The sequence below is a fragment of the Scleropages formosus genome, chromosome 14, assembly GCF_900964775.1.
Source record: "Scleropages formosus chromosome 14, fSclFor1.1, whole genome shotgun sequence".
Taxonomy (NCBI): Eukaryota; Metazoa; Chordata; class Actinopteri; order Osteoglossiformes; family Osteoglossidae; genus Scleropages; species Scleropages formosus.
In genome coordinates, this window is record NC_041819.1 from 5,758,958 (window position 1) to 5,786,104 (window position 27,147).

A 27,147-nucleotide genomic window follows, 5' to 3' on the forward strand; every position below is an offset into this window, starting at 1 on the left:
GGAAGAGACGTGTGTGTGTGTGTGTCTGGGCTGAGGGATGAAACTCAGACGGGCGATCTGTGTTCTGTACTCCATCAGAGGCAGAGGTCTGCAAGGGTACATGGGGGGTGTTATATTGTCAAAGTGTCAGAATGCAGGAGCATTGATAAGTACTTCCAAAGAGGACTGATTATTTGGTTATTGAGGACAAAGAATATTCCTGCGCCAGTAACTGCCTTTTTGTGGCACGAAAGGATGAGCTGGTTGTCATGGGTGACAGGCAGGTTTCAGAGGTAGTGGTATTAATGGCCTCAGAAGACAGGACACTGCCACATCATCAAAGACAGGGAAGTCAGGGCAGGTTAACTGCGCAGCACAGATATAGATGTCATGCGGACAGTGTCAGCACAGCCCTGATGTAAGCGGGATACGGGAAAGGGATACAGGAAGGAGGAAGCCTCTCGTATATAACACTGGTGAATAGCGCCGATATGTAATTTTTTAAATATGTGTTTGGATTGCAAAATGCTTCATAGGGCTTTGAATGAAAATGTACATTTGACAAAGTTAACTGAAGCTATTACTGATAGTAAAATTGTGGGACATTATTATCTATTGGGGGGGGCGCGGTGGCGCGGTGGCGCGGTGGCGCAGTGGGTTGGACCGGGTCCTGCTCTCTGGTGGGTCTGGGGTTCGAGTCCCACTTGGGGTGCCTTGCGACAGACTGGCGTCCTGTCCTAGGTGTGTCCCCTCCCCCTCCAGCCTTACGCCCTGTGTTGCCTGGGTAGGCTCTGGCTCCCCGTGACCCCAAATGGGACAAGTGGTTCAGAAAGTGTATGTGTGTGTGTGTGTGTGTGTGTGTGTGTGTGTGTGTGTGTGTGTGTTATCTATTATAAATGGCTTTGCTGTAGAAAACCTTACACATTTTAAAAAGTGTGAACATGCCTCTCATCTGCACAGCAATAAAAGACAAATCCCGTCTCATCAATTCCATCGCTGCTGAGCACTTTCTTGTCATCTGGTGGGATACACTGTAAAATCCTGAACTGTGTTATATCTGAAACATTTGATACACAATGCAAAGTACTCCAGGCAGTCTGATAGACATGAACAACAAAAAGGACAATGATGGGGGGAGCACAGTAATGTCAGGAAGATGGCTAGGCCAGAGTTACAGCATTGCAAACCCAGTTGCTTCCAGATGTGGCCATTTTGCAGTAGTTCAGCTGCGATGACATCACAAACTGAGGGCAGGGGGTTGCACAGTGTTTAGAGCTGCTGCTTTACCATTGGAAGATCTGAGTTTGAATTTCACCTCCATCGTTTGTACTCTTGAGCAGGATACTTAATCTGAAATTATTCAGATAGCGTTGCTAGTAGCGCTACTGTCTCACAGCACCTGGGTGGTGCAAGGGGACATGGGTTCGATCCACACTCAGTCAGTGTGGAGTTTGCATGTTCTCCCCATGTCAGTGTGGGTTTTCTCCGGTTGCTCTGGTTTCCTCCCACAGTCCAAAGACATGCTGTTCAGGTTCCCCTATAGTGTGTGAGTGACAGAGAGAGTGTGTTTCACTGATGTATGGATGAGTGACCCATAGTGAGTAGTGTATCTAGCAGTGTAAGTCACCACGGTGAATAAGGTGTGTGGGCTAATAACAGTATATAGAGTTCATTGGAAGTCGCTTTGGATAAAAGCATCTGCTAAATAAATAAAATGTGAGTTCTCCAGTAAAAACTACCCAGCTGTATAAATGCATAAATAATTATAATTTCTTAATGCAATAACATAAAATTGCCAGTTGCTTTGAAGAAAAGAGTGACCCACGTAGAGGGAAATCAACTGAAGATGTCACATTTTGCTGTCTGATCTTTCTCACAGTAACGTGTCACAGAGCAATTCATTGGAGGAGATCCGACTGGATGGGGGCCCAGTAGTCCCTCCTGCACCCCGCAAGGTGGAGATGAGACGGGACCCTGTCCTGGGGTTCGGCTTCGTGGCAGGCAGCGAGAAACCTGTGGTGGTCCGCTCTGTCACTCCTGGTATTGCCACCACCTTTGATCTTTGCACCACTCATAAATGGCAAAGTTAACTCTGATTTCCACATTACTGTGAAAAACACGTTTTTGCTTTGTATTGCACCTTATAATTTTTCACCCGTTCACATTCAATTATCTCAAATTTCAGTGATGGAAAGAATGAGATTTGTAAAGGCCACATGTAACTCTTTGATGTTTTAGATTGTAAATTTTCATTGCCAGCAGCATTCCATTTTCATAGGTCTTATGGATGTAGAATGTAATTTTTTTTTTTTCCCTTCTATCACCAAAAGGCCTCCCAGAAGGAAAAAAGAAAAACAAAAATCAATATTGCAGTATGTTATGCAATTTCAAGACAAAGTAATTAAATAAGAAACTACACCAGAGTCGTAAATAAAATAAAGACCAATTGTTGTTTTGGATGTAAAGAGTGTGGTCCAAGTTATAGACTTCGCTTTTTATCGGGTCCAACGTCTCCCGCTCTGCCTTATTCCCTGCTATACCAAGTACAGAGCCTACACTGCACAACAGACAGTGTGAAACAAACCTAACTTGACATGGATCATTAAAGAATGAGAAAAAAAGTAAAAAAAAAAAAAAAATCATTTCCATACTCTATGTGTGTGAATTTTCAATAACAATGGACCGCTTATATTTTTTCCCATGGGCCAACAGTGCACTCTGCAATACTACTGTATGTCTGCTCTGAATCAGTCCGCATTCATTTAATCTCGTGTATGCACTGAAAGGTATGATTCACTTCTTTAGGACTTCAAAGGTAGCTCTCAAAAATCAGGCTAGCACACGAGTTGGTGACTAACAAATTCTGTTCAGACAGTGATGCAAAGGAGACCACAATAAAATCCCCTCCAAGCGGGAAATGTGAGGCAAGGATTTTTGTTTGAACTCGGGGATTTGTTTTCACTTTTCTTTCTGTTGTGTATATGTGTGGGTGTGCAAAATACATGGACAGCCCTTACTCCGATTCTCTGTCTCTCTCCAGGGGGTCCCTCTGAGGGCAAGCTCATCCCAGGAGACCAGATCATCATGATAAACGATGAGGCAGTCAGTGCGGCCCCCCGAGAGAGGGTCATTGATCTTGTCAGGTAGCTAATCATATCCTGGCATATCCTGACTGGATCACTGACTTAGCTACTGATAATAGCTATCTACAAGTAGCTTATACTTTCGAAGGCTCCATGGACAAAAGAACTCCAACAATACCGGAAACAACATATCAATATCTGGAAAACCATATGAATTATTACACATTCAAGGCTTGTGAAGGAGGTTTCAAAAAAGCATGTCAAAAAGTGGATGGTTTTATCAATATAATAGAATCTTAGGCCGATATTTTTTTTAATAAAGCCTTGAACTATGACATGTAGACAATGCTATGGATGTTGCGTGTTGGAGGCTGGGTTGCATTTCTGTCCCTCAGGCCCTGTGAGCAATCTGCTCCGCCCCACCATAATCACAGCAATAAACACCGCTGGCGAGATGAAGCTCTTAACCATATAGCATGAATAGAGCTGACAGTGCTCATGAATACACATTTCTCCACAATGACATGTCTGCTGTAATTATTCGCCTTAGGACTTACTGTATGTTATACAGTACATATAGATTCTTAATTGAAATTTTTGAGTAAGTCCTATCTCATGAGATTTCCTTTGACATGCTGAGCAGTTGCAGCCTTACTTTAGTTCCCAGTTATTTTTTATGGTAAAAGGGTTATTTTTGCTTGATATGTCCTCTGCAGAAGCTGTAAGGAATCCATCATGCTGACAGTGGTTCAACCGTATCCAGTAAGTACACATTATATCATATAACAAGAGGTACGTCTGAAAACTCACCTCTTCCAGATTCACTTCGCCCATGATCTCTTAAGTTCATGTAAGGTATTAATGTTCATGCACTATAACTTTAAGATCAGGCTCGGATCAATCTTTTCTACTGCTACTCCTGTAATGTAAATGTTTCTCTCAAAAAAAAAAAAAAAACTGTACTTAAGAATCACACATCTGCAACTATGTCTCTTTCTCCTAATGTAATGCGCAAATTGTATCTATGAGATGCGCATCACTTTGGAGAAAAGCATCTGCTAATTGAATACATGTAAATGTAATGTAAATAACGCTGGTTTTCAATGGTTTGAAACTGTCTGTACGAAAACCCACAGGCAGCAAAGTTCAGAATCACTCTAGACTGACCTCTGCCTCCCTCCAAGACACCCCCAGCTCAGATAAAACCAAATCATTTGTGCTTTTTGATGTTAACTGTAAAGTTCCAGCAATCTAGAGTTTCCAGCAGCTTCCTATATCTTATGCTAAATTAGATTTTTTAACTGTCATGTGTCAAGTAAATTGCTTGTCCTGTAACAATCTTTCAGTAAAACACAAAAAAGTATGTTGCAGATGCACAGATCCAGCATAAAGACAAGCCTGGAAAACTACACATGAATATTTAAATAAAAATATTCAATTAATGCATAAAATAATATTTTTTCCATGCTATTTGCATCATATTGAGGCTTGTCGTTTTAATTGCCAACTTCAATGCCTTCTTCTTCTTCTGTTATCCATCGTTACACATGCAACTGCAAGCAATTACCGCTCAAAAGAGCAGCCTGCACTTCGTACATGAGACTCCTGTTCATCTGTCCCACTTCAGCTGCGATTATTTACACTCATACTTTCTCCACATGTCTCGGAAGCATCAGGAAAATATGTGTCTGATCTGCTGCAGTCACACAAATCAACTTTTTTTGGCTCAAAAGTGTGTTGAGGGCAGAAGGCTGAGAAGAGACTCACACAGGAGATTCTTAATTATGACAATTAGGACACTAATGGTTCCCATTAATCAGACAAAATAGCACTATTTGTTGCACTTGGCTCTGAACAGTACCATTAAAATGTGCGTACAGAATCTTGTTAATTACGAAAAATCATGTTAATATATTTGGTATACTCCATTTATTTCACTTTTCACAAATAATATTTATGCTTTAATCAGAAATCCACACACTCATAAAATCTCATCATCCATTATGATGGAAATGATTTATAACAGTTATCTCTAATAGATTTTGATTGTTTGTGCTATTTTTATATTTATTACTTTAGATGCTACATAGGTTTATCCATTTTTTTTTTTCTGAAATTGATTGTTAATTCTAACTAAAAGACTGAAGTTAAGAATAGTTATTTTCCCCTCTGGTTTAGCTTAAGATATCCCATATGTTTCATTGTAAAGTTATATATAACAATCCAGGAAAACAAAAAAGTGGCTGTTTTCACCAAATAACACAACTTTATTCATTTTCAAAGCTGGGTGCTTTTCTTCATGTATCTTCACTTATGCACATCTTCACATGCCTGGCTCTGTATTGCACAGCAAATATGCTGAGTATAATGTCCTGTATTGGGTGTCTGCTACTAAAGGTAACATCACAGTCCTGCAAGTCACCTTAGAGTCTAGCTAATGGCCCAGTGCTAGAGAAAGTACCTCACCTTCCTGAGCTGTGGGTTCATACGTGGGTCTGAATCCAGCTCAATTGGTGTGGACTTTGCGTGGATTTCCTCCCGCACTCAAAACACATCTGTTTCAGATGACTCTAAATTGTCCTTAGTGTTTACTTGTGGGGGGTGCGGTGGCGCAGTGGGTTGGGCCACAGTCCTGCTCTCCAGTGGGTCTGGGGTTCGAGTCCCACTTGGGGTGCCTTATGACGGACTGGCGTCCCGTCCTGGGTGTGTCCCCTCCCCCTCTGGCCTTATGCCCTGTGTTACTGGGTAGGCTCCGGTTCCCCCGCGACCCTGTATGGGACAAGCGGTTCTGAAAATGTGTGTGTGTGTGTGTGTTACATTGCTCCACTATATATATAAATGTGTGAATGATTGTTGGGAGTTTAGTGCAGTGTATCTAACATAGCAAGCCACCTTGGATAAAGGTGTAAACAATAATTGTACACCATGTTTGTGAAACTTTTCTGCTAAATAAATACATGTAAATGCTCTAATGTTCTAAACAAGAAGGAGCAAAAGACAAACGAGAAGGATGTTTGGGATCTGCAAATTAACTTCCCTCTGCTGACTACCAGTACCTGCCATGCTGTGTTGATGGATGATAATTGTAATACATTTGACAGAACCAGGGTGTCCTGACTCTCCAGTGCTGTCATAGGCCGCTTGCTCCGCCCTCCACTGGCTTCTCTAACTTATTTAACAAATGCTTGTTATCTGTGTTCCCTACAGTCTCCTAAATCTGCCTTCATCAGTGCTGCAAAAAAGGCCAAGTTAAAGTCAAACCCAGTAAAAGTGCGCTTCGCTGAAGAGGTCATTATCAATGGTCAGGTGCCAGTAAGTAATGCAGCTTTCCATGGAAATAACAGCATTGCTCAAATTCATTGTCACTGGTCACGTATGTTGTTTAAGCAGCTTCTGTTATGCATCTGTACAACATGTGTGGATAGAATTTATTTCTTCTTCTTCTTCTTCTTCTTCTTGTATTTTGTATATAAATTGTATTTCAATAATAATTAAACAACAAAAACAATTATTATTATTATTATTATCGTCATAAATATCATGGGCAACAGATATCATAGTGCTTAGAGATGCAGCTTTGCATTTAAATGATACTGGTTCATATCCCATCTCCTCCTGTAGTATACTTGAGTAAGGTAATTACCATGATATTGCTCCTCTAGCAATTACCTACCTGTATAAATGGGTAAATCACATTTAGAAATTTTATAAGTCACTTTGGAGAAGAGTTTCAGCAATATAAAGAAATGCATCAAAATTTGTACAGTTAATCACTATGATTTTTAGTGTTAATAATTTGCTAAAGTAGCTTTTCATTTTTTTATTTTTGCATGATTAACAAATCAGTTCAGTAGCCTGAAAGTCATACACCAACAATTGCTTGTATTTGAAGCGGGGAGGTTGCTAAAAATACCATTAGTCGGTAGTAAATACAGAAACCTGTTAAATGACTTCCACGGACTCCACTGAATGCAATGCATTGCAGAATTCCCACCATGGCATCATCACAATCTGCATTTATAATGAATTCTGACTGTACTTTAGTTACCATGACAAAAATAAACTGAATTAATCATTTCCAGTGCATCACAAACCATTTTCAATCCTTGCACTGAATAATGCATGCGCATATGTGAATATGTGGGTGCCTGCATGTGATGTTGTTGGCCATGGGGTGACATGTCAGTGTGAGTGTGCTTTCCTAGACGAGCAGTGATTCCTAATGCACGTGTCTCTTTTTTCTTTTCTTTTCTTTTCAGGACATTGTCAAAGATAACTCCCTTCTTTTCATGCCAAATGTTTTAAAAGTGTACCTGGAAAATGGACAAACAAAGTCTTTCCGCTTTGACAGCAGTACCTCAGTCAAGGTGTGCTCATGTAGAGAACAGTCAATGTCATTGGTGCATTTTTTTACAACAAAGTTATTCCAATGGGTTCTTGTGATTCCTGGAAATTAAGTATTGGCTTATTACTGACAACCTAGCCTACATATTAACCTGCTGTAAGGGTTGTTGATCCCAGTCTGGATATAGAATTGGATCTTTCTTTGATTATTTATTTATTTATTTATTTTCACTTATGAATTAGTATTCTAATCGAGACTGACAAAATGTGCTTGATGAAAAGTAGGGGTGAAATGTAGATAAACTGGATTTACATCAATCAGGCAGTCAGTTAAAGAGTAGCAGGATGGAGCCAGAAGACTTTCCTTCAAACTGGCTTTTGCCAAAGTGCAGTAATATTTAATGACACATCCTCCTCCCATAGCTATATTTTATTTTCCATAAGGTGCATATTGTCAATGTAGACTGTAAACCGAAGAATATTTGTCGGCTGATGTCGTTAGCAGTATAACATCAGCATAACATCACAATATCAGATTCTATTAAATGATACATTATTTTCATGGTATGTGAGACTGGAAGTAATGCGACTACAGGATAACAAGGATAACAAATTGCAAGTCAAACAAGAAGTTTTGGTTTCCAGAGACATACTTTTAGCCTGTTCATCCCTTGCTGCCAGCTGTTCCTACCAATGTCCTTTCATAGAATAATACGTATACGTCAGTCAGCCGTGTGCAGAAGACAAAGCCCCAGAGCTAAAAGAAAGCTCTTGACCGATCCATATATATCGTATTTTGCTAAGACATAACCCTCTGTGTTGAAGGACGTCATCCTAACTCTGCAAGAGAAACTGTCCATCACGAGCATCGAGCACTTCTCCTTGATGCTGGAGCAACGAGCCGAGGGCTCTGCGAGCAGACTGCAGCTGCTGCATGAGCAGGAGATGCTAACTCAGGTGAGACCGCAAATGACGAGCAGTGTGGGTTCTGATGGCAGAGCAGCGCAGATCCAGCGTGTGACAGGATCATGCTGGAATTGCCTGAAACTATAACCAGTAGAAGCTTCTTTGTGAGCTATGACCTCCTGCTGTGCAGCGGCGTAAATCTCTAGGGGAAGGGGGAAGGTCACATATCACAGTGCTTATATGTGTTGAAAAGAGTGTAAGGAACAAATTGTGTATTTCTGGGAGTGTTTGTGGGTGGGGGCATGTGCTCTCAGTCACCCCTTGTCCCCATTCTGCACCCATGCTTCGGTGTCACAGGCAAAAGCAACCCTCCCAAACCTGAGTCTGTACTTGATGATTTGCAGGTCTGTCTGAAGTCTGATCAAATTCGAACCCTTGTGTAACAGGAGAGGTTAGATTGACAACCTCCTACTCAGTATTCTCAAAATGCTCAAAGTGACAACAGTTAAGATAATAGCAAATCTCCTCTGTTCTGCTTAGTATTATCCTTTTCCACTGCTAAACCCACACACACTTTAGTCTCCAGGAAAGTTTTTCATTCAAACGGTGTCTTTTATGCAAAGTGAAGATATCTTCTCGTCTCTTCTCTAGGTGACGCAAAGACCAGGGTCACATAAGATGAAATGCTTCTTCAGAATCAGCTTTGTCCCAAAGGACCCCATTGACTTGCTCAGGAGAGATGCAGTGGCTTTTGAATACCTTTATGTTCAGGTGTGCTCATTAGTACATTTTTAGCTTTTAGTTACATCTGCCACAATTTCAAACCATCATAGAAGCAAGGCAGTATAAAAAAATAAGCATAAAATATGTCACTTTTTATACCACTTGTTATTTGTTGAACAACAGTGGTCAGTAATCAATAATCAAGCAGTTCTTTGTTAGTTAAAAGGACTTTTATTGTTAAAGTAGGAACCAGTAACCATAGCAACTGTCAGTAGAGAAGAGTTAAGCCCACAGACATGTTGGTGTGCAATTCACATCGTTCATGGTCCCGTGTCCTGGCAGAGCTGCAACGATGTGGTGCTGGAGCGTTTTGGGCCAGAACTGAAGTACGACACAGCGTTGCGCTTGGCTGCCCTGCAGATGTACATCCTCACGGTTACCATGAAGCAGACTCAGAAGGTGTCCCTCAAGTACATTGAGTGAGTCCTCCCACACACTCGGTCCAACTCTCGCTTCCTCCCACAAAAACCACGCATTTTAACTCTTTCCAAGTAGCTGGGGGTAGGGAGGGTTGTGTGGAGAGATGATAGACAATGACAATGTCTGAGGTGTTATGAAATTTTTACAAGGTAATCCATTTGCACATGTATCTTTCTTGCTATTAAGACAAGCCCTCAGTTCAGGTCACTGTGATTTCAGTCACACACTTGTTTTTAGCAGGAAAAAAGACCTCATTATGACAGATAATGAAATCTACATTCTTATTGTAGAAGAGGATGATGTTACAATCGGGAACTTCAGAATATTTAATAATTCAGTAATTAGAACGGTAACTGTCTGGTTATTTATCGACTTATTTAAACATGTACATGACATTGTTACTACAAAGTAGGACGTACTGCAGAAATTGTTTTGTCCTTCCACTTTAAAACATCTGTCTACTCAGCATATATCTGAAACTCTGTCAAATGTGATCACTGTCAATAGCAATTCTTTCTTGTGATCCTGTCTCCAGGAAGGAGTGGGGCTTTTCATTCTTCCTTCCACCATCGGTGCTGTCCAGCATGAAGGAGAAGAACATCAAGAAAGCCTTGACGCACATTCTCAAAACAAACCAGAATCTTGTACCTCCTGGCAAGAAGGTAGGTAACAAACCTCTCCCGCAATATTTTTAGATTTCCATCGTACACATAAGGGAAAGACCTCTGCTGGCCTTCATTTTTCTTTTGCAACTGAAATCTTCTACCTTTGTGATCACACTTAAAATGACATTTATACTCACTGTTCAGATTATATTCATGTGCAGTGTTCATAGTCAGAAAATTCTGTTTCCACCCATCTACTGGCGGTTTCTTCTGCTTACATATTTTGTATGATACTCTATGTATAAAATGGAAATATATGATATCCCCCGTTGAGGTCTTCTAATTGAATCACCCTCACTGGACTCATGACTTGCACTGGAAGGTTATCCTGAAGTAGAGGTCACTGCTGTAGAAGTTTGTTTCCTTTCTCTACTTATTGCCACTCAAAATGCTGCCTTTCTACTTGGCATTTAGTTGTTATCATGCATTGGGATAACAGATGGGAGTGTGGAGGACCATGTACATTAAATACCAATATGATCTACTGGTAATTAGCCTGACACTGTATCTGGTAATACACTGATTGTTCGTGTCATTTGTTTTGAATAGCTGTGCCATCAAATTGATAACTTACCACACACAGCCCCGGTTTTCCACACAAGGTCCAAGAATAATTTGTGGTGACTAAATCAGCAGGTTAGCAGGTGCATGGCTCGTGGACTTGTAAACACTGAAAATGTTGCCATGTTTATTGTAGTACATGTGCTTTGAGTCATCTCTCTTCCACTTTTATTACTTTTTTTCCCTTTTATTACAGTTGACAGCTTTACAAGCAAAGGTGCACTACCTGAAATATCTCAGCGATTTGAGGCTATATGGAGGGCGTGTGTTCAAATCAGTACTACTGGTAAATGTGCATCTCTCTTTTTCTAAACCACTGACTCTGGCTGTGAAACCTGAAATGTTATGATGCTGTGTGTGTCTATAAATTGCGTAAAAAATATCATTGAAAAAGATTAGAAACCAAAGGGGTTCTTCAACTGACAGAGACTGCTCTCTCCTTCTCTCTCCTTCTCTCTCCTTCTCTCTTTCTCTCAGCAGGGGGAAAAGCACACAGAAGTTACCCTGCTTGTGGGACCCCGCTATGGCATTAGCCATGTCATCAACCCCAAGACTAACCTGGTGGCTCTACTGGCTGACTTCAGCCATGTCAACCGTATTGAGATGTTCACAGAGGACGAAAAGAATGTCAGGGTCGAGCTCCACGTCCTAGATGTGAAGGTGAAGCATGGTCCAAGACCAGATGTATTTTAACATAGTACATCTTCATGATTTTGCTGCGATGTACGTCACTTTGGACAAAAGCGTCTGTTAAATGAATAAATGTAAATGTCATGAAGTTTATTTACCAGCAATCGATGCTATAAAAATCCCTTATTTCATTATTGTTTAGTAACTGACAACATTACAGTAATATCACTTCAATGGGCAATGTAATTTTTATAAATTACCTCTGTCGTTCAAAAATAAAGTGTTAGCAGCTATGGTTGTGTCCATTAACATGTTAAACACTTCAAAGAGAACACCTGGCAGGTGAATCCAGAAAATACTCCATTTTACAGCTGTGATCCATCACTTATGTCCTTTAATCTGTTGTCTTTTATGTCCTGGGAGGGTACCTGAAGTATATTCTGGATGATCTGCTGTGTCTTTCATAGCCCATCACCCTCTTAATGGAGTCTAGTGATGCCATGAATCTGGCCTGTCTGACCGCTGGTTACTACAGACTACTTGTGGACTCTCGGCGCTCCATCTTCAATATGGCCAACAAAAGTAAAGTGGGCAGTGTGGACAGTGGTATGTGCATTCATAGAAAAATTAGCTGAATATTTGCAGTTTAATAGATCAGTATCATTATGATTACAGTATGATAGATCAATTATTGGTGATGCTTCAAGATAGAGATGTGTCTGTTTCCTTTATCTCCCAAGATAGCTTTACCTGTCTGTATAATCTTGTTTCAGCCCAGGAAACCAGGGCGAAGTTTAGTACCCAAGGGATCGAGTGGACATACAGCACTTCTTTTACTGGCTGCGAAGATCCTGGTATCCAGATGCATCAGAGAAGCACCCAAGACAATGACTTCTCAGTTTGTACTGGAAATGAAAACGAGGTCGCCCCTATTTACATCACAGAAGTCCAACAGTCCCAGCATGTTATGCAGGCTGGTGACAGAGCAGAGAGAGGCAACAGGAGTGTACACTCCCAGCCCTTTCTTTCTGTGCCAAGAAGTAAACCCCAGGACTCTCCCAGAAGTGCCAAGGTGTCTTTTATATTTGGAGATCCTCCTTTAGATAGTATTAACCCCCAGAACCTGGGTTACCAAAGGTTAATGGATGAAAGTCCAATTTTAGATGAGCATGGATCCATGTATCTGCAAAACACAGAGGACTTCAAGACCATGGATCCATCTGGAGATGGGGAAAGTTTGCAGTATGGTTCCCACCCAGTTTATGGGAACATTGGTGATGCAAAGATGTTTGGGAACACTGAAGGCATTGAGGAGCCCCTGCTGAGGGATATCTGTTATGCAGAAACTACGGACGATGCAGAAGATGAGGATGAGGGCAGTTGCGAGGAGGATAGCGTAGTTGGGGAGATGGGCAAGACAACTTTCCTCTCACTCTCAGGCTCCAGTGATGACATCATTGACCTGACTTCCCTGCCCCCACCAGAGGGGGATGATGAGGAGGACAATGATATTTTACTGCATTCCCTCAACTTAGCTATTGCTGCCCCACCTCCTGGTTTCAGGGACAGTTCAGATGAAGAGGGTACCGAGGGAAAAGGTCCTGGACAAGGAGAAGACATTCCTGTGTCTCTGATAGATGCTGTTCCAACACAAGGGAACGTCGGAAATGAGAAGGCCCTGGATGATGCTGTAGTCTCTACATTGCAGGCGCTGGAGGCACTGGCTGCATCTGAAGATCAAGCTCACTCGCAGTCAGACAGTACTACAGGTTTTTACACTGTTTTAACATGTTGCTAAATACTACATTCACGCATGTTTACTTCCCATAACACCCAGTGCACCCACTGAATTTTTTCTATTTTCTGTGTTATTTTTAATTACACAACAAAGTCATTTTGGCTCGTTTTTAATGAATTGCAATAAATAATAATTTTTGGTCAAAACAAAAATTTATTAGTAATTTAATGGAAGGGGGTGCGGTGGCACAGTGGGTTTGGCCTGTGCCTGCTATCTGGTGGGTCTGGGGTTTGAATCCTGCTTGGGGTGCCTTATGATGGACTGGTGTCCTGTCCTAGGTGTGTCCCCTCCAGCCTTGCGCCCAGTGTTGCCGGGTTAGGATCTGGTTTGCCGCAACCCTGCTTGGGACAAGTGGCTTTAGCGTGTGTGTATTTTAATGTATGTAATGTTTTTTAGATGTGACTATTAATACGCATTCTTTCTTTGTTGCACACAGGTGTAGCAATTTCTCGGGCCTTTAGCCCAGAATCCTCTTCAGATTCTGGGAACGAGACTAACTCATCTGAAATGACAGAGAACTCTGAGCAAGCAACTGCGCAGAAACTCTCAGAAAACAACATGCGCCTGTTTGTTGCCACTACCGAAGGGTACCAGCCACTTCTGGAGGAGAAAACAGAGTTTCCTATATCTCCTTGCGAGGGTGACCATGCTCTTAAAATGCCCGTTGGCCTTTCTGGGCGCCAAGAAGCTGAGTCTACGGCTGTGCCTTCCAAACAGATGCTTCATTCTGAGAACATGGAAATGGAGCCAGAAACCATGGAAACTAAATCAGTTACTGATTACTTCAGCAAAATGCACATGGGCACTGTGATGACATCCTGCAACACCAAACAGAAGCTGGGTGAAATGGACCCCAGGATGCCGTTCGATACAAATACTACTGGAAAACGGCAAGTTAAGATGGCTGATGGTAATGAATCAATCACGGCAGCAAAATACAACACCTTCACAGCCAGGGATTCTCACCGCATGAGCCACTTTGATCTTGAGCGCACATCATTTCGTGAAAAGAATTATAGATGGCAGCCAATGTCTGAAAACAAGATGGCAGAGAATCTGGCCTCGGCATCCACAGGCAGTCGCCCTCTGTCACGTGGTACTCAGGTAAGCAGGGCTGAGTTGCAAGAGGCGGAGCTGGAGGGAAATGAGAGCAGAACGTCAGCCAGGGGAAAGGAAGAAGGCCTCACACCAGAGACCACGTTCTCTTCGGTTAAGGATCCAAATGACCCACATCAGGTAAACTCCTGCAGTGAGGATCAGACACAGGCCAAAATGCCTCCTACTGAGCACACAATCACTAGGCTCTGTGAGTACCACCTGGCCAAACGGATGTCCTCCCTACAGAGTGAGGGCCACTTCTCCCTCCAGAGCTCGCAGTGCTCCTCCCTCGATGCTGGCGGTAGTACAGGGAGCAGTGCTGCCGCCACACCAATGGATTCTCCTCTCTGCACTGCTGATACAAAGCACACACTCTGTGATTCCTCACTGAAAAGCCTTGGCTATGCGGGCCCAGAAGACAAAGCCCACAGCACTCCAAGCCATGGCCCCTCAGGGAAGGATCTACACCCTAATGCAGATGCTACTCTTCTCCGGAAGATGCTGCCTAACTTACACACAACCCCAGGCTCCGAGCCTGTTTTTGGGGCCTTGCGAGAGGGGGGTCACCGGATCCCTAAGATTAAAGAAACTACAGGTATATCTAAAAGAAGTGACATTTTGCATGATGTGAATGTGAAGCATGCATGCATTCAAAATAACTCAAAGGAGTGGAATGAAGCCTATAGACAGTTGATGACAGTAAGTCAGGTGCACCAAAGTGGCAACCTGCAAAGCTTTAGCATAGGCAAGAAAGACAGTAAGAAGCATGCCAGTTATAATCCTTTGTGTCCAGACTTGGTGAAAGGTAAGAGCAATACCTTTTCAAGATACCCCTGCATGCTGCCCCCTCTTGCACCTTTTGAGAACATGAGTCTAGCGCATCCAGCTGCAGCTGCCTTGAGAGTAAGTAAAGGTGAAAGCATATTCCACTCTGCCACCTTGCCTGCTAAGTTGAAGAGAGAACCTAATTTGCATGCCCAGAGATCCATGAACAGTCTCGAAGTAAGGCACTGTAATGAAAGGAGAAGCTCCTATTCTGGTCCTGAAGGCAAATTAGAGCGCAGTTTTGATCCCAAAACATTTCTGTATCTGTCTGAGAGGAATGTGCATGAGCAGATGAGCAGACCTCCCGCCAGAGCACATGGCAGTGAGACCCCGGGTGAGGAGCACCCATTCGAAGCTGACTGCAGAACAAAACATGTTGTCAGGGAGATGCTTAATGATTCTCTCTGTTTCTCTACTACCTCTAGTTTAGCTTGCACAGAGACACTGACGGCAAGAGAAGGAGACCCGCCTTCAGCTTTGCCCAAACAGGTCAAAGCACCTGCTCTGCTGCCCCCATCTAACATTAGTGCAGATTCCAATGTGCCAAAGCAGGAGTACATGGACATCTCTGGAAAGACTCATGTCCCAGCATCCCCTCAGAGTGTGCGCCCATGCCAGCCTTGTGTGGGCAGCACTGTGTACCCCCAGAGACCCCGGACACTGAGTCGAAGCTCTAGCAGCATTACTGCAGGCTCTGGGAGCTTCGACACACTGTTCGAGAAGACCAAAGGCACAATGGGAGGTGGCTGTGTGCAGCCTCTACAATCATCTAACTCCAAAGTACAGAAGAGAAAGAGATTGTCCAAGAGCTATTCCCAGGGCTCGGTTGACTCCTGTTCTGCCTGCTGGTCATCGAGCAGCAAAGACTGTCGGAAGGCCTACACTGAGCCAAAGCCCGACACCAGAGCCTGGAGGTGCCGAGGACCCTTCAGCTACTGCTTCTTCAAAAACAGTGACACTGCAGATGAAGACGAAGATGATGCCGAGAGACTTAGTCAGCTTGGTCCCTCAGAGTCACCCTCAGTGACCCCAAGAACGACGCGGCTGCTGTCCATAGGCATTGCTCAGTGGGAAACAGACAATGCTGCACCGGAGGACACTAACACTCTGGAGGCCCACAGAGGCCAGCATCACGTAAATACCAAACTGAGGGATATGAGCTTCAGTTCCAGGCTGGCATGCCTTGACACACTTAAGGGAAGGAGCTATAACTTCCCCGCCAGCTTCTCAGCTGCACGGAGGGACGCGAACGAGCTCATCGCTCTGGTTCGGTCTGGCTTGGGCAATGAGGAGGGCTTCCAGTCAAGTGTCCCTTGGGCCAGCCTCAGCCAATACCACCAGCTGCTCTCCATCGAGGCGAAAAAGCTGAGCAGTGCTTGCAGAAAGGTGGCATTGGTCCACAAGAGTCCAGAGGAGATGCTCCAGGCCATGGCGTGTAGCTTCCAGGTGCTTTGCTGCTTGACTGAAGCTTGCATGTGCCTGGCAAGGGGGATGAGCACCAGGAGCCAGCAGACAGAAGTGCTGGCGAAAGTAGATGAAGTTGTATCAAACTATATTTGCTTGCTAAAAGCTGCTGAAGCTGCTTCTGCCAGCTCTGCTACCGAGCACAGCATTAAAACACTTGCACGGCACTCCACCACCATGTCTGCTCTCGTATACGCACTAACACGTTCGATCAAAACACTTATTAAGTAAACTCTCTTTTTAATGTAATTTTGCTAAGCCATACATGAAGCTATGGGTTTATACGACCCTCACATTGTGACATGCTGGAAAATAATCTTTGTCTTGTAAATATTTTGTTATATATGTAATAAAAGAATTATAAATGCTATATGAATTAAATTAAGACGAGAATTCCTCTTGCACTGGAGGACAAGTCTTAGGAGAGCGAAGTGTGGTCCTTCATGTAATCTCTTATATGTTGCTTCATTAGAATGCTTTGACTTGTTGCAGAAGAGTGAAATCACATGAACTTTTGGGTTTAACATATTGTACACCTTACAATTATTTAAATCACTAATGATTTTAAAAATAAAGTGATAACAAGCTTTTTAATAATGAAACCATTCATTTTTATTGTTATGATTACATTTTTATTCAGTGTTCATCAAAAATGCATCACAATTACTTTTAATTAATTTTAAATATTTAGGCAATGTTGTTGCCTGAATTTTATAGACTGATTTTCTGTTCATCATAAAAACCCTCAAAGAGCAAACTTTTAATTTCTTTTTCTATTGATTAATTATTTTAGACATTGAAAGTACTTCAAGCTGAATTTCATGTTGCCTTTTAAAATACCTTTTGTAAACTAGGCTAAATACCTTCTTATCCAATTTTATTTATTTATTTATTTATTTATTTATTTATTGTTTGTTTGTTTGTTTGTATGTTTGTTTGTTCTTAATGAGTTACAAGGCAGGTGGGTTTCGCTGTTTCATAAGCTTTTATGTATTATATGTAATGTTGGTGTGAAATGTATAAAACTGAGATGGAATATTTTTGCCATTTAATCCAATTACTTGAGCCATGAGTTGCACATTCAACTGTGATTAATATGTAGTGAAATGTACATAAATGTACAGTTAATATCAATGGCACAAAGTATATATGATCCATAGCAGTTCACTCCCCATGCTTGCTATTTGCACCCATTTGAATTCAAGTTTGTAGACCTCCTGTGCTTTGTTTTAATTAGAAGGCTGGATATCCACCCAAACAACGCGTACTATAGTTTTGTAAAATCAAATTTTATAGTTTTATATCAATAGTCATGTCAGGAAAAAAATGTGGATAATTTATATTTATTCTAAAATATGGAAAATTAATAGCTCTTGTTACTGAAAACTAATTCCAGTTACTATTTTTTAAACTATTTGGTTTATATTTGGTATGAAGACTAATAAAGGTAGGAAGGGTTATGGTGCTGTTTAGTTATTCATTGTCAACTTGGAACAATTATATTCATTTACAGTGAGTTGAATGAATAACTACTTTTATGACATGTCAGAAAATTTGGATATATCTGACAGAATTAAACCTGGACACAGACTTCCTTTAGGATGAAAATATACTGACTAATATCAATGATTTGCTTTTTTTAAAACTTGAATATATGCATTGTTTGTCACTACATACATTTGCTTACACTTATGCTGTCCCTTTGTGACAACCCTTGTCATCTGAATCCACATGTATTTCGGTTTCTGGGTCATGGTTACATAAACACTGCCCTGCAAATCAAATATTGGTTTCTTCTACTGCTTCAGCATCACATGGTGACTACTGGAATGATTCATATCTCATTTTAAGGAATACAGCCTTCACTTTGTACTACAGCAACAAATACATTCTCAGCTCAGAGGCAGCTCTTTAGGGAATAAGATTCTTTATCCTAATGCATTTCTCACAACTTTCAGATCTACACTGGGCCATAACATGTGTCACTTCAAAACCATATGACTATTTGTAATAATGTTAGACTGGTGATGAATCTTACTGAGTCTGAATGTCTCAGCTCTTTAGAAGCTGAAATATTTTTGGTAATATGAATTCTGGCTTTCATACACAGCTCTTAGGAATATTCTCATTTTATTATGCCTCCTGTGGTGGTGTTATACTACGTTAAACACAAATGTCACATTTGTTGGTGACAGCTTTGTTGGATAAGTCATTTATCAAAAGAACGCACTTTTATTTTCTCCCTCCTTTTGGACAGAGAATTGAAGACTGAGGACACTACACATATACATTTACTATGTTTAAGCTGTAGCTTGCAACGGTATTTCTGGCCCCACTTCAACTGTAATGTATTAATACCAGTATACATACACACAGGTATACAGTTTTTACTCCTTGCTACTGGCACTAAACACAGCAGCAAGTTTTCAAAGCTGTAAAATCTTACATGCATTCAAGGTACTTTGGTGGTCACCCAGATCTTTGTGATGGTGCAAGAGATGGCATCAGAATGAATGTGTGTTTAAATTAATGTCTTGCATTTAAGCTTCATTAATATTAATTTCAATATGGTAATTTAATTTACTTTTAATCATATGCGCTGTCTTTGCAGCTAATATTTTTTCACTGTATATTGAAAGTAGAGATGTTCTTTTGCAATAATTTTGTATTTTTACCAGTAAAGCAGCAAACCTAGGACAACATTCATTTAATCTCCCTTTCTGCATACAGACTATATTGGTTGGATGATATACTGTGTACAAATTCTGTCTAAAATACACTTAAACCTATTAAATGTATCTTCCATGTTTTGGATTACACATCTACGCAGAAAAACCATCAGATTCATGGGTTATATTTACTGCACATAATACTGAAAAGATTCCTGAAAATGTAATGAAAAAACAACAAAAACAATACAAGAGTACCCACTGTATTCTATTTTTATTTTTAAGTGGAGGGAGACAACTTCTATACTGAAAAATTATTCACATTTCCATGTACACAAAATAAAGTTAGTCTGAGTCCCTGATCTTTTCACAAAAGTCCCACACAAAGGTCCCACAGTCTAGTGAAATACGTCAAGCATAAGGAATCAGCTGACTTTCTCCCCAAGCAAATGTAATTTTGTTCATGATTTCCAACCCGAGGGACAAGCCCAGAACTGAAAAGGAAAAAAGAAAAATGGACTCAGATCCTCGAATTCATTCTGCTAGTAATATAAAAACTGTGAAAATAACCACACTTTTTTTTTTTCCCATAAAATCAGTCAATTTTCTGTTTTTGTATTTTTAACTGTACATTTTGCTCAGTAGTACACCTGAATATTTAACTGATGCAATTTAAGTGAAGGAGATAAATTAAGCAATTCAGCATAAGGTTAAAGATATCACAGTATGCAGTAATACCACACATTAACATCCTTTTGGACATTTTTATTTTTCAGTAATTTGATTTTATTACGGCATGCTAGCAGATATATTAAAAAAAAAAACAGCAATATTAATAAGTAAGTAAGTAAGACAAATGCAATGGCTCTAAAATCCTAAAGATTTTTCATAGTCCTCTCGTCCTCTGTACCCTCTTGTCCTGTGGAAATACACTGTGGGCACAACTGAAGATACTAAAACAGAACATAAAAAAATAATTTCATAATTACATTCCAGTGCAACTTTGAAAATTTCACTATTTCAGAGCTGAAAAGGAAAGCAGCTGAAATTCATTTCAGAATTTTTTATTTTTTTTTTCAAAAGTGAATCTCCTAAATGAGAAGCAGTTCTCTATTTTGAGATTTGATTTAGCAGGTCTGTTGGTTATTTGTTGTATAAATAAAAGTGTTATAAACAAAGGTGCTACATTTAAATTATTATTATTATTATTATTATTATTATTATTATTATCCGATTACTCAGTAGTCCTGTGAGATGTCGGAGGAAAAACCCGCAAAAAGCAGTAAAAAAGCATAAAGGAAAGGTCTGGTGCGGTGACCCTGCGGGGGGGCTGGGCGACATCCGACCATAATCAATGCACTAAGAGTGCGCTAACTAATCTCCACTACTAGTAACTGCAGTTGAGCTTATTTGATGAGCGTGACAGGGGTAGGGATGGACATGATGTGGGCACATCCCTGAGCGTACTTAGAACCTCCACGTCAAAACGAGTCGTGGAGGAGGGGAATAAGAAAAGAGTTTTATTTTTATTCTTTTTAACCGGATTGATTCCTACTTCGGACATCGCCGGCGGTGCGTCATTTCTCTGACTCCCACCATGCCGAACATCGTGCTCTTCAGCGGCAGCTCCAACCACGACCTCTCGCAGAAGGTGGCCGAGCGCCTCGGACTCGACCTGGGCAAGGTGGTCACCAAGAAGTTCAGTAACCAGGAAACATGGTGAAGTAACGCCTTTTCTCTCTCAAGTCAAGCATCGCTTGAAACGTACGTTTCTCTAACCACGTGATGTGCACGTGTGGGTAGCCGACGGGACGCTCCTCAGTGAACGTGTGTGTTGGCGTTCTGTTGCTGCCCGCGCGCTCTGCCATCTTCTGCGTTTTTGAGTGGTCGCGTACACTTTGTGGACGGTGCCTTTCTGCGAAATTCTAAGTTGAAATCACTGCGCAAAAGTGAGCGCAGTACACACTCGTGATCATGGTCCTCGTTTAACACGGCAACAGCAGACTGGTTTCCACAGTGAACTGATGTCATGTTTACTGAATGAGAAACGCTGCGAGTTAAGGGCTGTACCGCAGGGTTCAGCAGCAATGAGATGGCGGAGGTGTGTCCGTGTGCCCGCGCGCTCTGCCCCAATCCCGGCGCTAGTTGTGTGTGTGTGTGTGTGTGTGTGTGTGTGTGTGAGTGAGAGAGAGAGAGAGAGAGAGAGAGAGAGAGAGAGAGAAGCGAAACCAACACCTCCCGTCACTGCATGATGTTTGCTAAAATCATCTTGTTCTATTTACTGTACCGCTCCTACTGTGCCTTATTCTGTAATTAAGAAACCCTCTGAAGGGCTGATGGGAACGTGTGCTAATGGATCAGAACATGTACATTACTTTGGTTTTGGCCTAGAACCTACAATAACATGATCACCTATAAAAGTTTCATTATGTGGTCACAAGTGCCTAATTTGTATTAATTATTTCGTAATTCAGGGTAAATTACTATGATCACTGGTGCCAGAGTAGTAGTGACATGGTAGGTCTTGAACCAACAACCTTTAGGTTACATAACTATGTCCTTATGTGCTACACTACCTACCAGTTTTACAACTCAGTGCAGTCACTTGACAAAAACCATGGTGCGAATGACTGGGAGGTAATCAGAATAATTCTGACTTGAATTCCATTTAATAAAGTCTATCAACAGATCCATTTGACAATGTCACAGAAATCACTTGTCCTATGTGGTATTTAAATTTGCTTAGACTTCAAGTACACAAATGTTACTGTTTAGAGTATGTGTGACACGGGATTTAAGCCAGGTTTAGAATGTATATTTAGTAACTTGTGTGCATCTAATCACTGCATTAGCAATCAAAGATGTATAAGTGCTTAGTGATGACAGTGAAATAAAGTGGCGATGAACTTGGCTGCACAATACTGCAGTTCAGTAGATGACGATTGGGTGCCATGCGTTCTGTGTGTCAACCTTAAAGTACAAATGAACAGTGGGCATACTGGGACCTTTTAACCATCTGGCATACCTTCTCTCAGCGTGGAGATTGGGGAGAGTGTCCGTGGTGAGGACGTGTACATCGTGCAGAGTGGCTGTGGGGAGGTCAATGACAACCTAATGGAGCTTCTCATCATGATCAATGCTTGCAAGATCGCCTCAGCCTTGCGTGTAACACCCGTCATCCCCTGCTTCCCTTACGCCCGTCAGGACAAGAAAGACAAGGTAGTTTCCCTGCGAAGGTCTACCTTCCACAAGTTCCTTCTGGAGCTCCTAGTGTAGGGGCATAGCAGTGTGCCTGAAATGAATTTAAAAAAAAGACCAAGAAAGTGTTTCCTCTAAATGCGTTCATTGAAGGTTATCAAATGCTTGAGACATTAATCTCTAGAAGTTACAATTGCCATCATCCTTATTGGGGAAATTGTCTGTGAAGGAGTCATGCTGTAGCATGTAATGACAATTTAGTGTGTATAGCACCAGTCAACTTTTTTTTTTTTTCTCCACTGGTTTAAATGAACCTGTCTGGGTGAAAAATACAGGACTGACTGTTTAAATGGAAGCTGACCTTAGAGGCCAAAACTTGAAATATTAATATTTGGAGGAGGTTCCAGCAAGTGCAGTTAAACTTTTGACTTGTACTGTATTTCATATGGTGTTTATCAGTTTGAATTCTTACTGAAAATACTCCAATTAAATTTTGTGTTCAGCGTTGGACTTCTAACTTAAACCAAGTTAAAAGCAAAACCTTTACTTCAGTTTCAGCACATTGGGCACATCAGCCTTTGAGTTTCTGTAGGTTCAGTACTGTATATGTTTCACTTACCTTTACAATTCACTTCTCAGAAGTAAGTTTTGTTTTTAAGCAGATGCAGCATTAGCCTCACCAGCAATGTGATAAGCTGGCTGTGCTGTGACTCTTCAGAGTCGTGCCCCTATCTCTGCCAAGTTGGTGGCAAACATGCTTTCTGTGGCGGGGGCAGACCATATCATCACCATGGACCTCCATGCCTCCCAGATCCAGGTGAGCTCACTTGTCAGTATTGCCATAGTAACCAAGTATACAAGTAACCTGTTTTGTGTGTGGTGCAACCATAAGGTAATAAGTTATGAGTGGCTGCACTGTGCATATGTCATGGACTGATTAGAACAAGGTTTAAATACAGCCCCTCTTTTGTTGGCTGTCCACAGGGGTTCTTTGATATTGCTGTGGACAACTTGTATGCTGAGCCTGCAGTTCTACAGTGGATTAAGGGGAACATTCCAGAATGGAAGAACTGTATAATTGTGTCACCAGATGCAGGAGGAGCTAAACGGTACATCTTGACTTTCAAAAGCAGTAATTCTAAATGGGCAAGAACTGCTCCTTATCCTAATCCGTCTTCATTGTGGGTAATAAACTTTACTGAAGTTTCATTAAGCATTTTTCGGCCTCATATCCCCAAAATTTTTAATTTATACAAAATATATTTCTTATAGAAAATAATAAATAGTATAAACATTTTTTATACAATAATATAAAATATATTATTAGAAATTTTGGGGGGCGCAGTGGGTTTGACCAGGTCCTGCTCTCCAGTGGGTCTGGGGTTGGAGCCCCACTTGGGGTGCCTTGCGACAGACTGGCGTCCCGTCCTGGGTGTGTCCCCTCCCCCTCCAGCCTTACGCCCTGTTTTGCCGGGTTAGGATCCGGCTCCCTGCGACCCCGCATGGAACAAGCGGTTTCAGACAATGTTTGTGTGTGTATTATAAATTTTAGTTTTTAATTTTGAAACAATGGGTATGGGAATTTGCATGGACAGCGCTGAAGTCTTGTGTGGTTTGTCAAACACATCAGAAGAGACTGTACATAGAACACTGATTGTACATAATGGAGCTGCACTGCTTGTGTGGAACTCCCTATAGATGTGCTCTCCTGAGCTGTGTATGAACTACTGCACTTCAAGATAAACTACAAATAATGGTAACTTCTGGGAGAAAAGAATGCAAATGATGAAGTTGTTTATGCCTAAAAATGGATTGGATATGTTGAGGTACATATATTCAGGTTTTTTTTTTTTTTTTTTTTGTACATGGCTATTTAGGCACTTTCAAAAGTGAACTGTTTGTATTCAAAACCCAAACTGGCTTGTTCTGTGAATTTATGTATTTTAGTGTAACATCAATTGCTGACCACTTGAATGTGGAGTTTGCCCTGATCCATAAGGAGAGAAAGAACTCTGAGGTGGAGAGCATGGCCCTGGTGGGAGATGTGAAGAACCGTATTGCAATCCTGCTTGATGACTTGGCTGACACATGTGACATCGTCTGTCTTGCTGCTAACAAGTGAGACATCTGGGTGGAGTGGTGCCATGTTTAAAAGTCTTTACTTGCTGTAAAGAATCTGCCCCATATTTGACTATTATTACCATTGAGGGTAAAGTCTTTATTCAGCAGGATGTTTGTGCTGGGGCATGATACAATAACAAACCCAGATCGTGTGCAGATCATCACTACTCCAGGTTTCAGCGGTAGATGCAATGTATCACACTCGTCCTTCATGGAAGTTAATGCAGATGTTTACATTCAGTCATTGCCGGAACATCAGACTGTTAAATGCTTGAATGGTTCCTGAATGTTCTCCAACTGTATTCTAACCATGATTTTGTGTGTCTTTCTGAAGACTAATTTCTGCTGGTGCAATTAAAGTCTATGCCATCCTGACCCATGGCATTTTCTCGGGCCCGGCCATCTCCCGGATCAACAGCTCACCTTTTGAGGCTGTGGTGGTCACCAACACCATTCCCCAGGAGGACAAGATGAAGCTGTGTCCTAAGATCCAGGTGTTTCCTGCTTACTTGCTAATGTACAGATCCACCTTATTTCAGATGTTCACAGAAATCCAAGTTATGTATTAGTACATGTCTGGTGGGGGACACTTTTTAGCTTTGATCTTTCCAGTTCAATAGTGAGTTATGCACATGTCTAATTTTCTCTCGTAAGGATTCTAAGATGAGTCTACTCCAAAGTGGTACAATTAATTTTACATGTTTTGCCCAGGTGCTTTTTTTGGTCCAAGTATATAGCAGTAATTATAACATTTGTACCTCACAGGTCATTGACATTTCCATGATCCTGGCTGAAGCCATCAGAAGAACCCATAATGGCGAGTCTGTGTCGTACCTTTTTAGACATGTGCCCATGTGACTCTAGGTCAGGTTAGGCAGTATGTTCTTAGCCTAATCTGCTGGCAAGATGGAGAGCTCTCTGGCTGTATCATGTCCGGTATGTCCATATACAGGACCACCATTGTATCCATGGATTTCTTTTCCAGTTTTGACCTATTAAACTGAGATGTAAATTGCTCTATACTTCAATATTTTAAAGCTCAATTACAATTGAATTAATGATGCCAGTGCAGTACAGGATTTGACTCAAACTGCCAAGTTTAGCTAGGCATCTGAAATGTGCCATTTTAATCCGTAATATCACTTATTTTAGCACAAGGTTTTGGATATCACTTGAGTGCCCTAGTTTAATTATGGACACTTAAGTCCAACTGTTTTTAAATTTCATCTTTGGGTTTTGTTCATGTTTCTTGCCTTCATGTCATTATTTTCTTCTTCTCCCAGCGGTATTAAGTGTTATGTTAACACTAAAGTTCATATTCTTTTCAGGACATCCAACCAATGTGAGTCACCTTTCAAGTGTTAAAGAATTGCAACATTTTCAGACATTTAGTAAATATATTGCCTTTAGTTGTCAAATTTGCTGTTGACTGTTGTATGAAGTGTTTTACATTAGAGCTCATGCAGGATTTGGGCTGTTACATTCTGTGACTATTACAATGATGAACGCTGAAATGGCTGGCTGATACTTTTTTTTTGCAGTTTATTAAAGATGTTGCCTTAGGTGAGCAGTAAAACCCTCCTCTTAATCTTTCAGGCAGGAGATTCCCTGATTCCAGATATCTTTATATAAATAAAGTTTTGCTAATCACTTGTGTAGTTATTTAAACTTTGGGGATGGGGAATGTTGCACTTCTACAGGGCAGTTTAAGGTCAGGTAATGTGAGTAGTTGGTCACATATCAAAGCTAACAATTTGTAGTGGTGTATGTAATATATGCATGCATCACTACTGGTATTACACATGTATACTCTACATAGTAACTGTAAAATTAGTATTAATATGAAGTCAGCTTTGGTGATGCTGTGAAAGATCATTCATGCATTGCATGACTGCGCATGTGGAAATTACTGAACTGCAGTACCCACAGGGTTTCATTTTCGTTTATTGTGAAACAAAACTTTAGCTGAAACAAATGCATCTTTCACTCACTGTATTGATATAACTATCTTGAAGTTTTACCTGGAATTATACAAAATTCTTGATCAGGATCTTTATTAAAGTGCTACATCTTAAAATGGGGTCATATGACAAATGTGATAGATCTAATATGTGATTGTTCATCTTGCTCTATAGTGGAATGCTTCAGAAGTTTATACACACACACACACACACACACACACACACACTGGCTGAAGCTGCTTGTTCCAAGGGGGGGGGGGGGGGGGGGTCATAGCGAACTGGAGCATAACCCCGCAACACAGGGCGTAAGGCTGGAGAGGGAAGGGGCACACTCAGGATGGGATGCCAGTCTGTCACAAGGCATCCCAAGTGGCACTCGAATCCCAGACCTGCCGGAGAGCAGGACTTAGCCAAGCCCATTGTGCCACTGCACCCCCTTCTCAGAAGTTTATACATGAACAAAAAGCTTATACTCATGGAATTCACTTTAACTGCAGTGCTTCCAGTTACATGCATGTGTGTTCATGATTGTTTTTGTCTATACAAGCTCTGGTTTTCTGTAGCTGAGAAAATGGGGAAGTTTGCCTATATATAGATACTTTCACTCACAGTATTGTCCTGCTCACTATCACACCCCCGAGG

General features: G+C 41.3%; 3 protein-coding genes across 3 annotated transcripts; all 3 read left to right on the forward strand.

Annotated features, from left to right (window-relative positions):
• Window positions 1-1,864: 1,864 nt before the first annotated feature.
• LOC108920420 (FERM and PDZ domain-containing protein 4-like) lies at window positions 1,865-15,594 on the forward strand. The gene is made up of 15 exons (XM_018729160.2): window positions 1,865-2,019; window positions 3,020-3,122; window positions 3,779-3,824; window positions 6,270-6,374; window positions 7,322-7,429; window positions 8,232-8,363; window positions 8,964-9,083; window positions 9,378-9,514; window positions 10,051-10,177; window positions 10,938-11,027; window positions 11,222-11,401; window positions 11,839-11,977; window positions 12,145-13,140; window positions 13,606-14,862; window positions 15,518-15,594. The coding sequence occupies exons 1-15, from the start codon at window positions 1,941-1,943 to the stop codon at window positions 15,520-15,522; spliced, it is 3,624 nt and encodes a 1,207-aa protein (XP_018584676.1). The 5' UTR covers window positions 1,865-1,940; the 3' UTR covers window positions 15,523-15,594.
• LOC108920421 (FERM and PDZ domain-containing protein 3-like) lies at window positions 15,518-16,859 on the forward strand. Its single transcript, XM_018729163.1, has one exon. The coding sequence runs from the start codon at window positions 15,651-15,653 to the stop codon at window positions 16,785-16,787; it is 1,137 nt and encodes a 378-aa protein (XP_018584679.1). The 5' UTR covers window positions 15,518-15,650; the 3' UTR covers window positions 16,788-16,859.
• Window positions 16,860-20,635: 3,776 nt separating this feature from the next.
• LOC108920492 (ribose-phosphate pyrophosphokinase 2-like) lies at window positions 20,636-25,844 on the forward strand. Its single transcript, XM_018729268.2, has 7 exons — window positions 20,636-20,944; window positions 22,261-22,444; window positions 23,142-23,240; window positions 23,408-23,532; window positions 24,371-24,541; window positions 24,879-25,038; window positions 25,310-25,844. The coding sequence occupies exons 1-7, from the start codon at window positions 20,823-20,825 to the stop codon at window positions 25,400-25,402; spliced, it is 954 nt and encodes a 317-aa protein (XP_018584784.1). The 5' UTR covers window positions 20,636-20,822; the 3' UTR covers window positions 25,403-25,844.
• The last annotated feature ends 1,303 nt before the right edge of the window (window positions 25,845-27,147 follow it).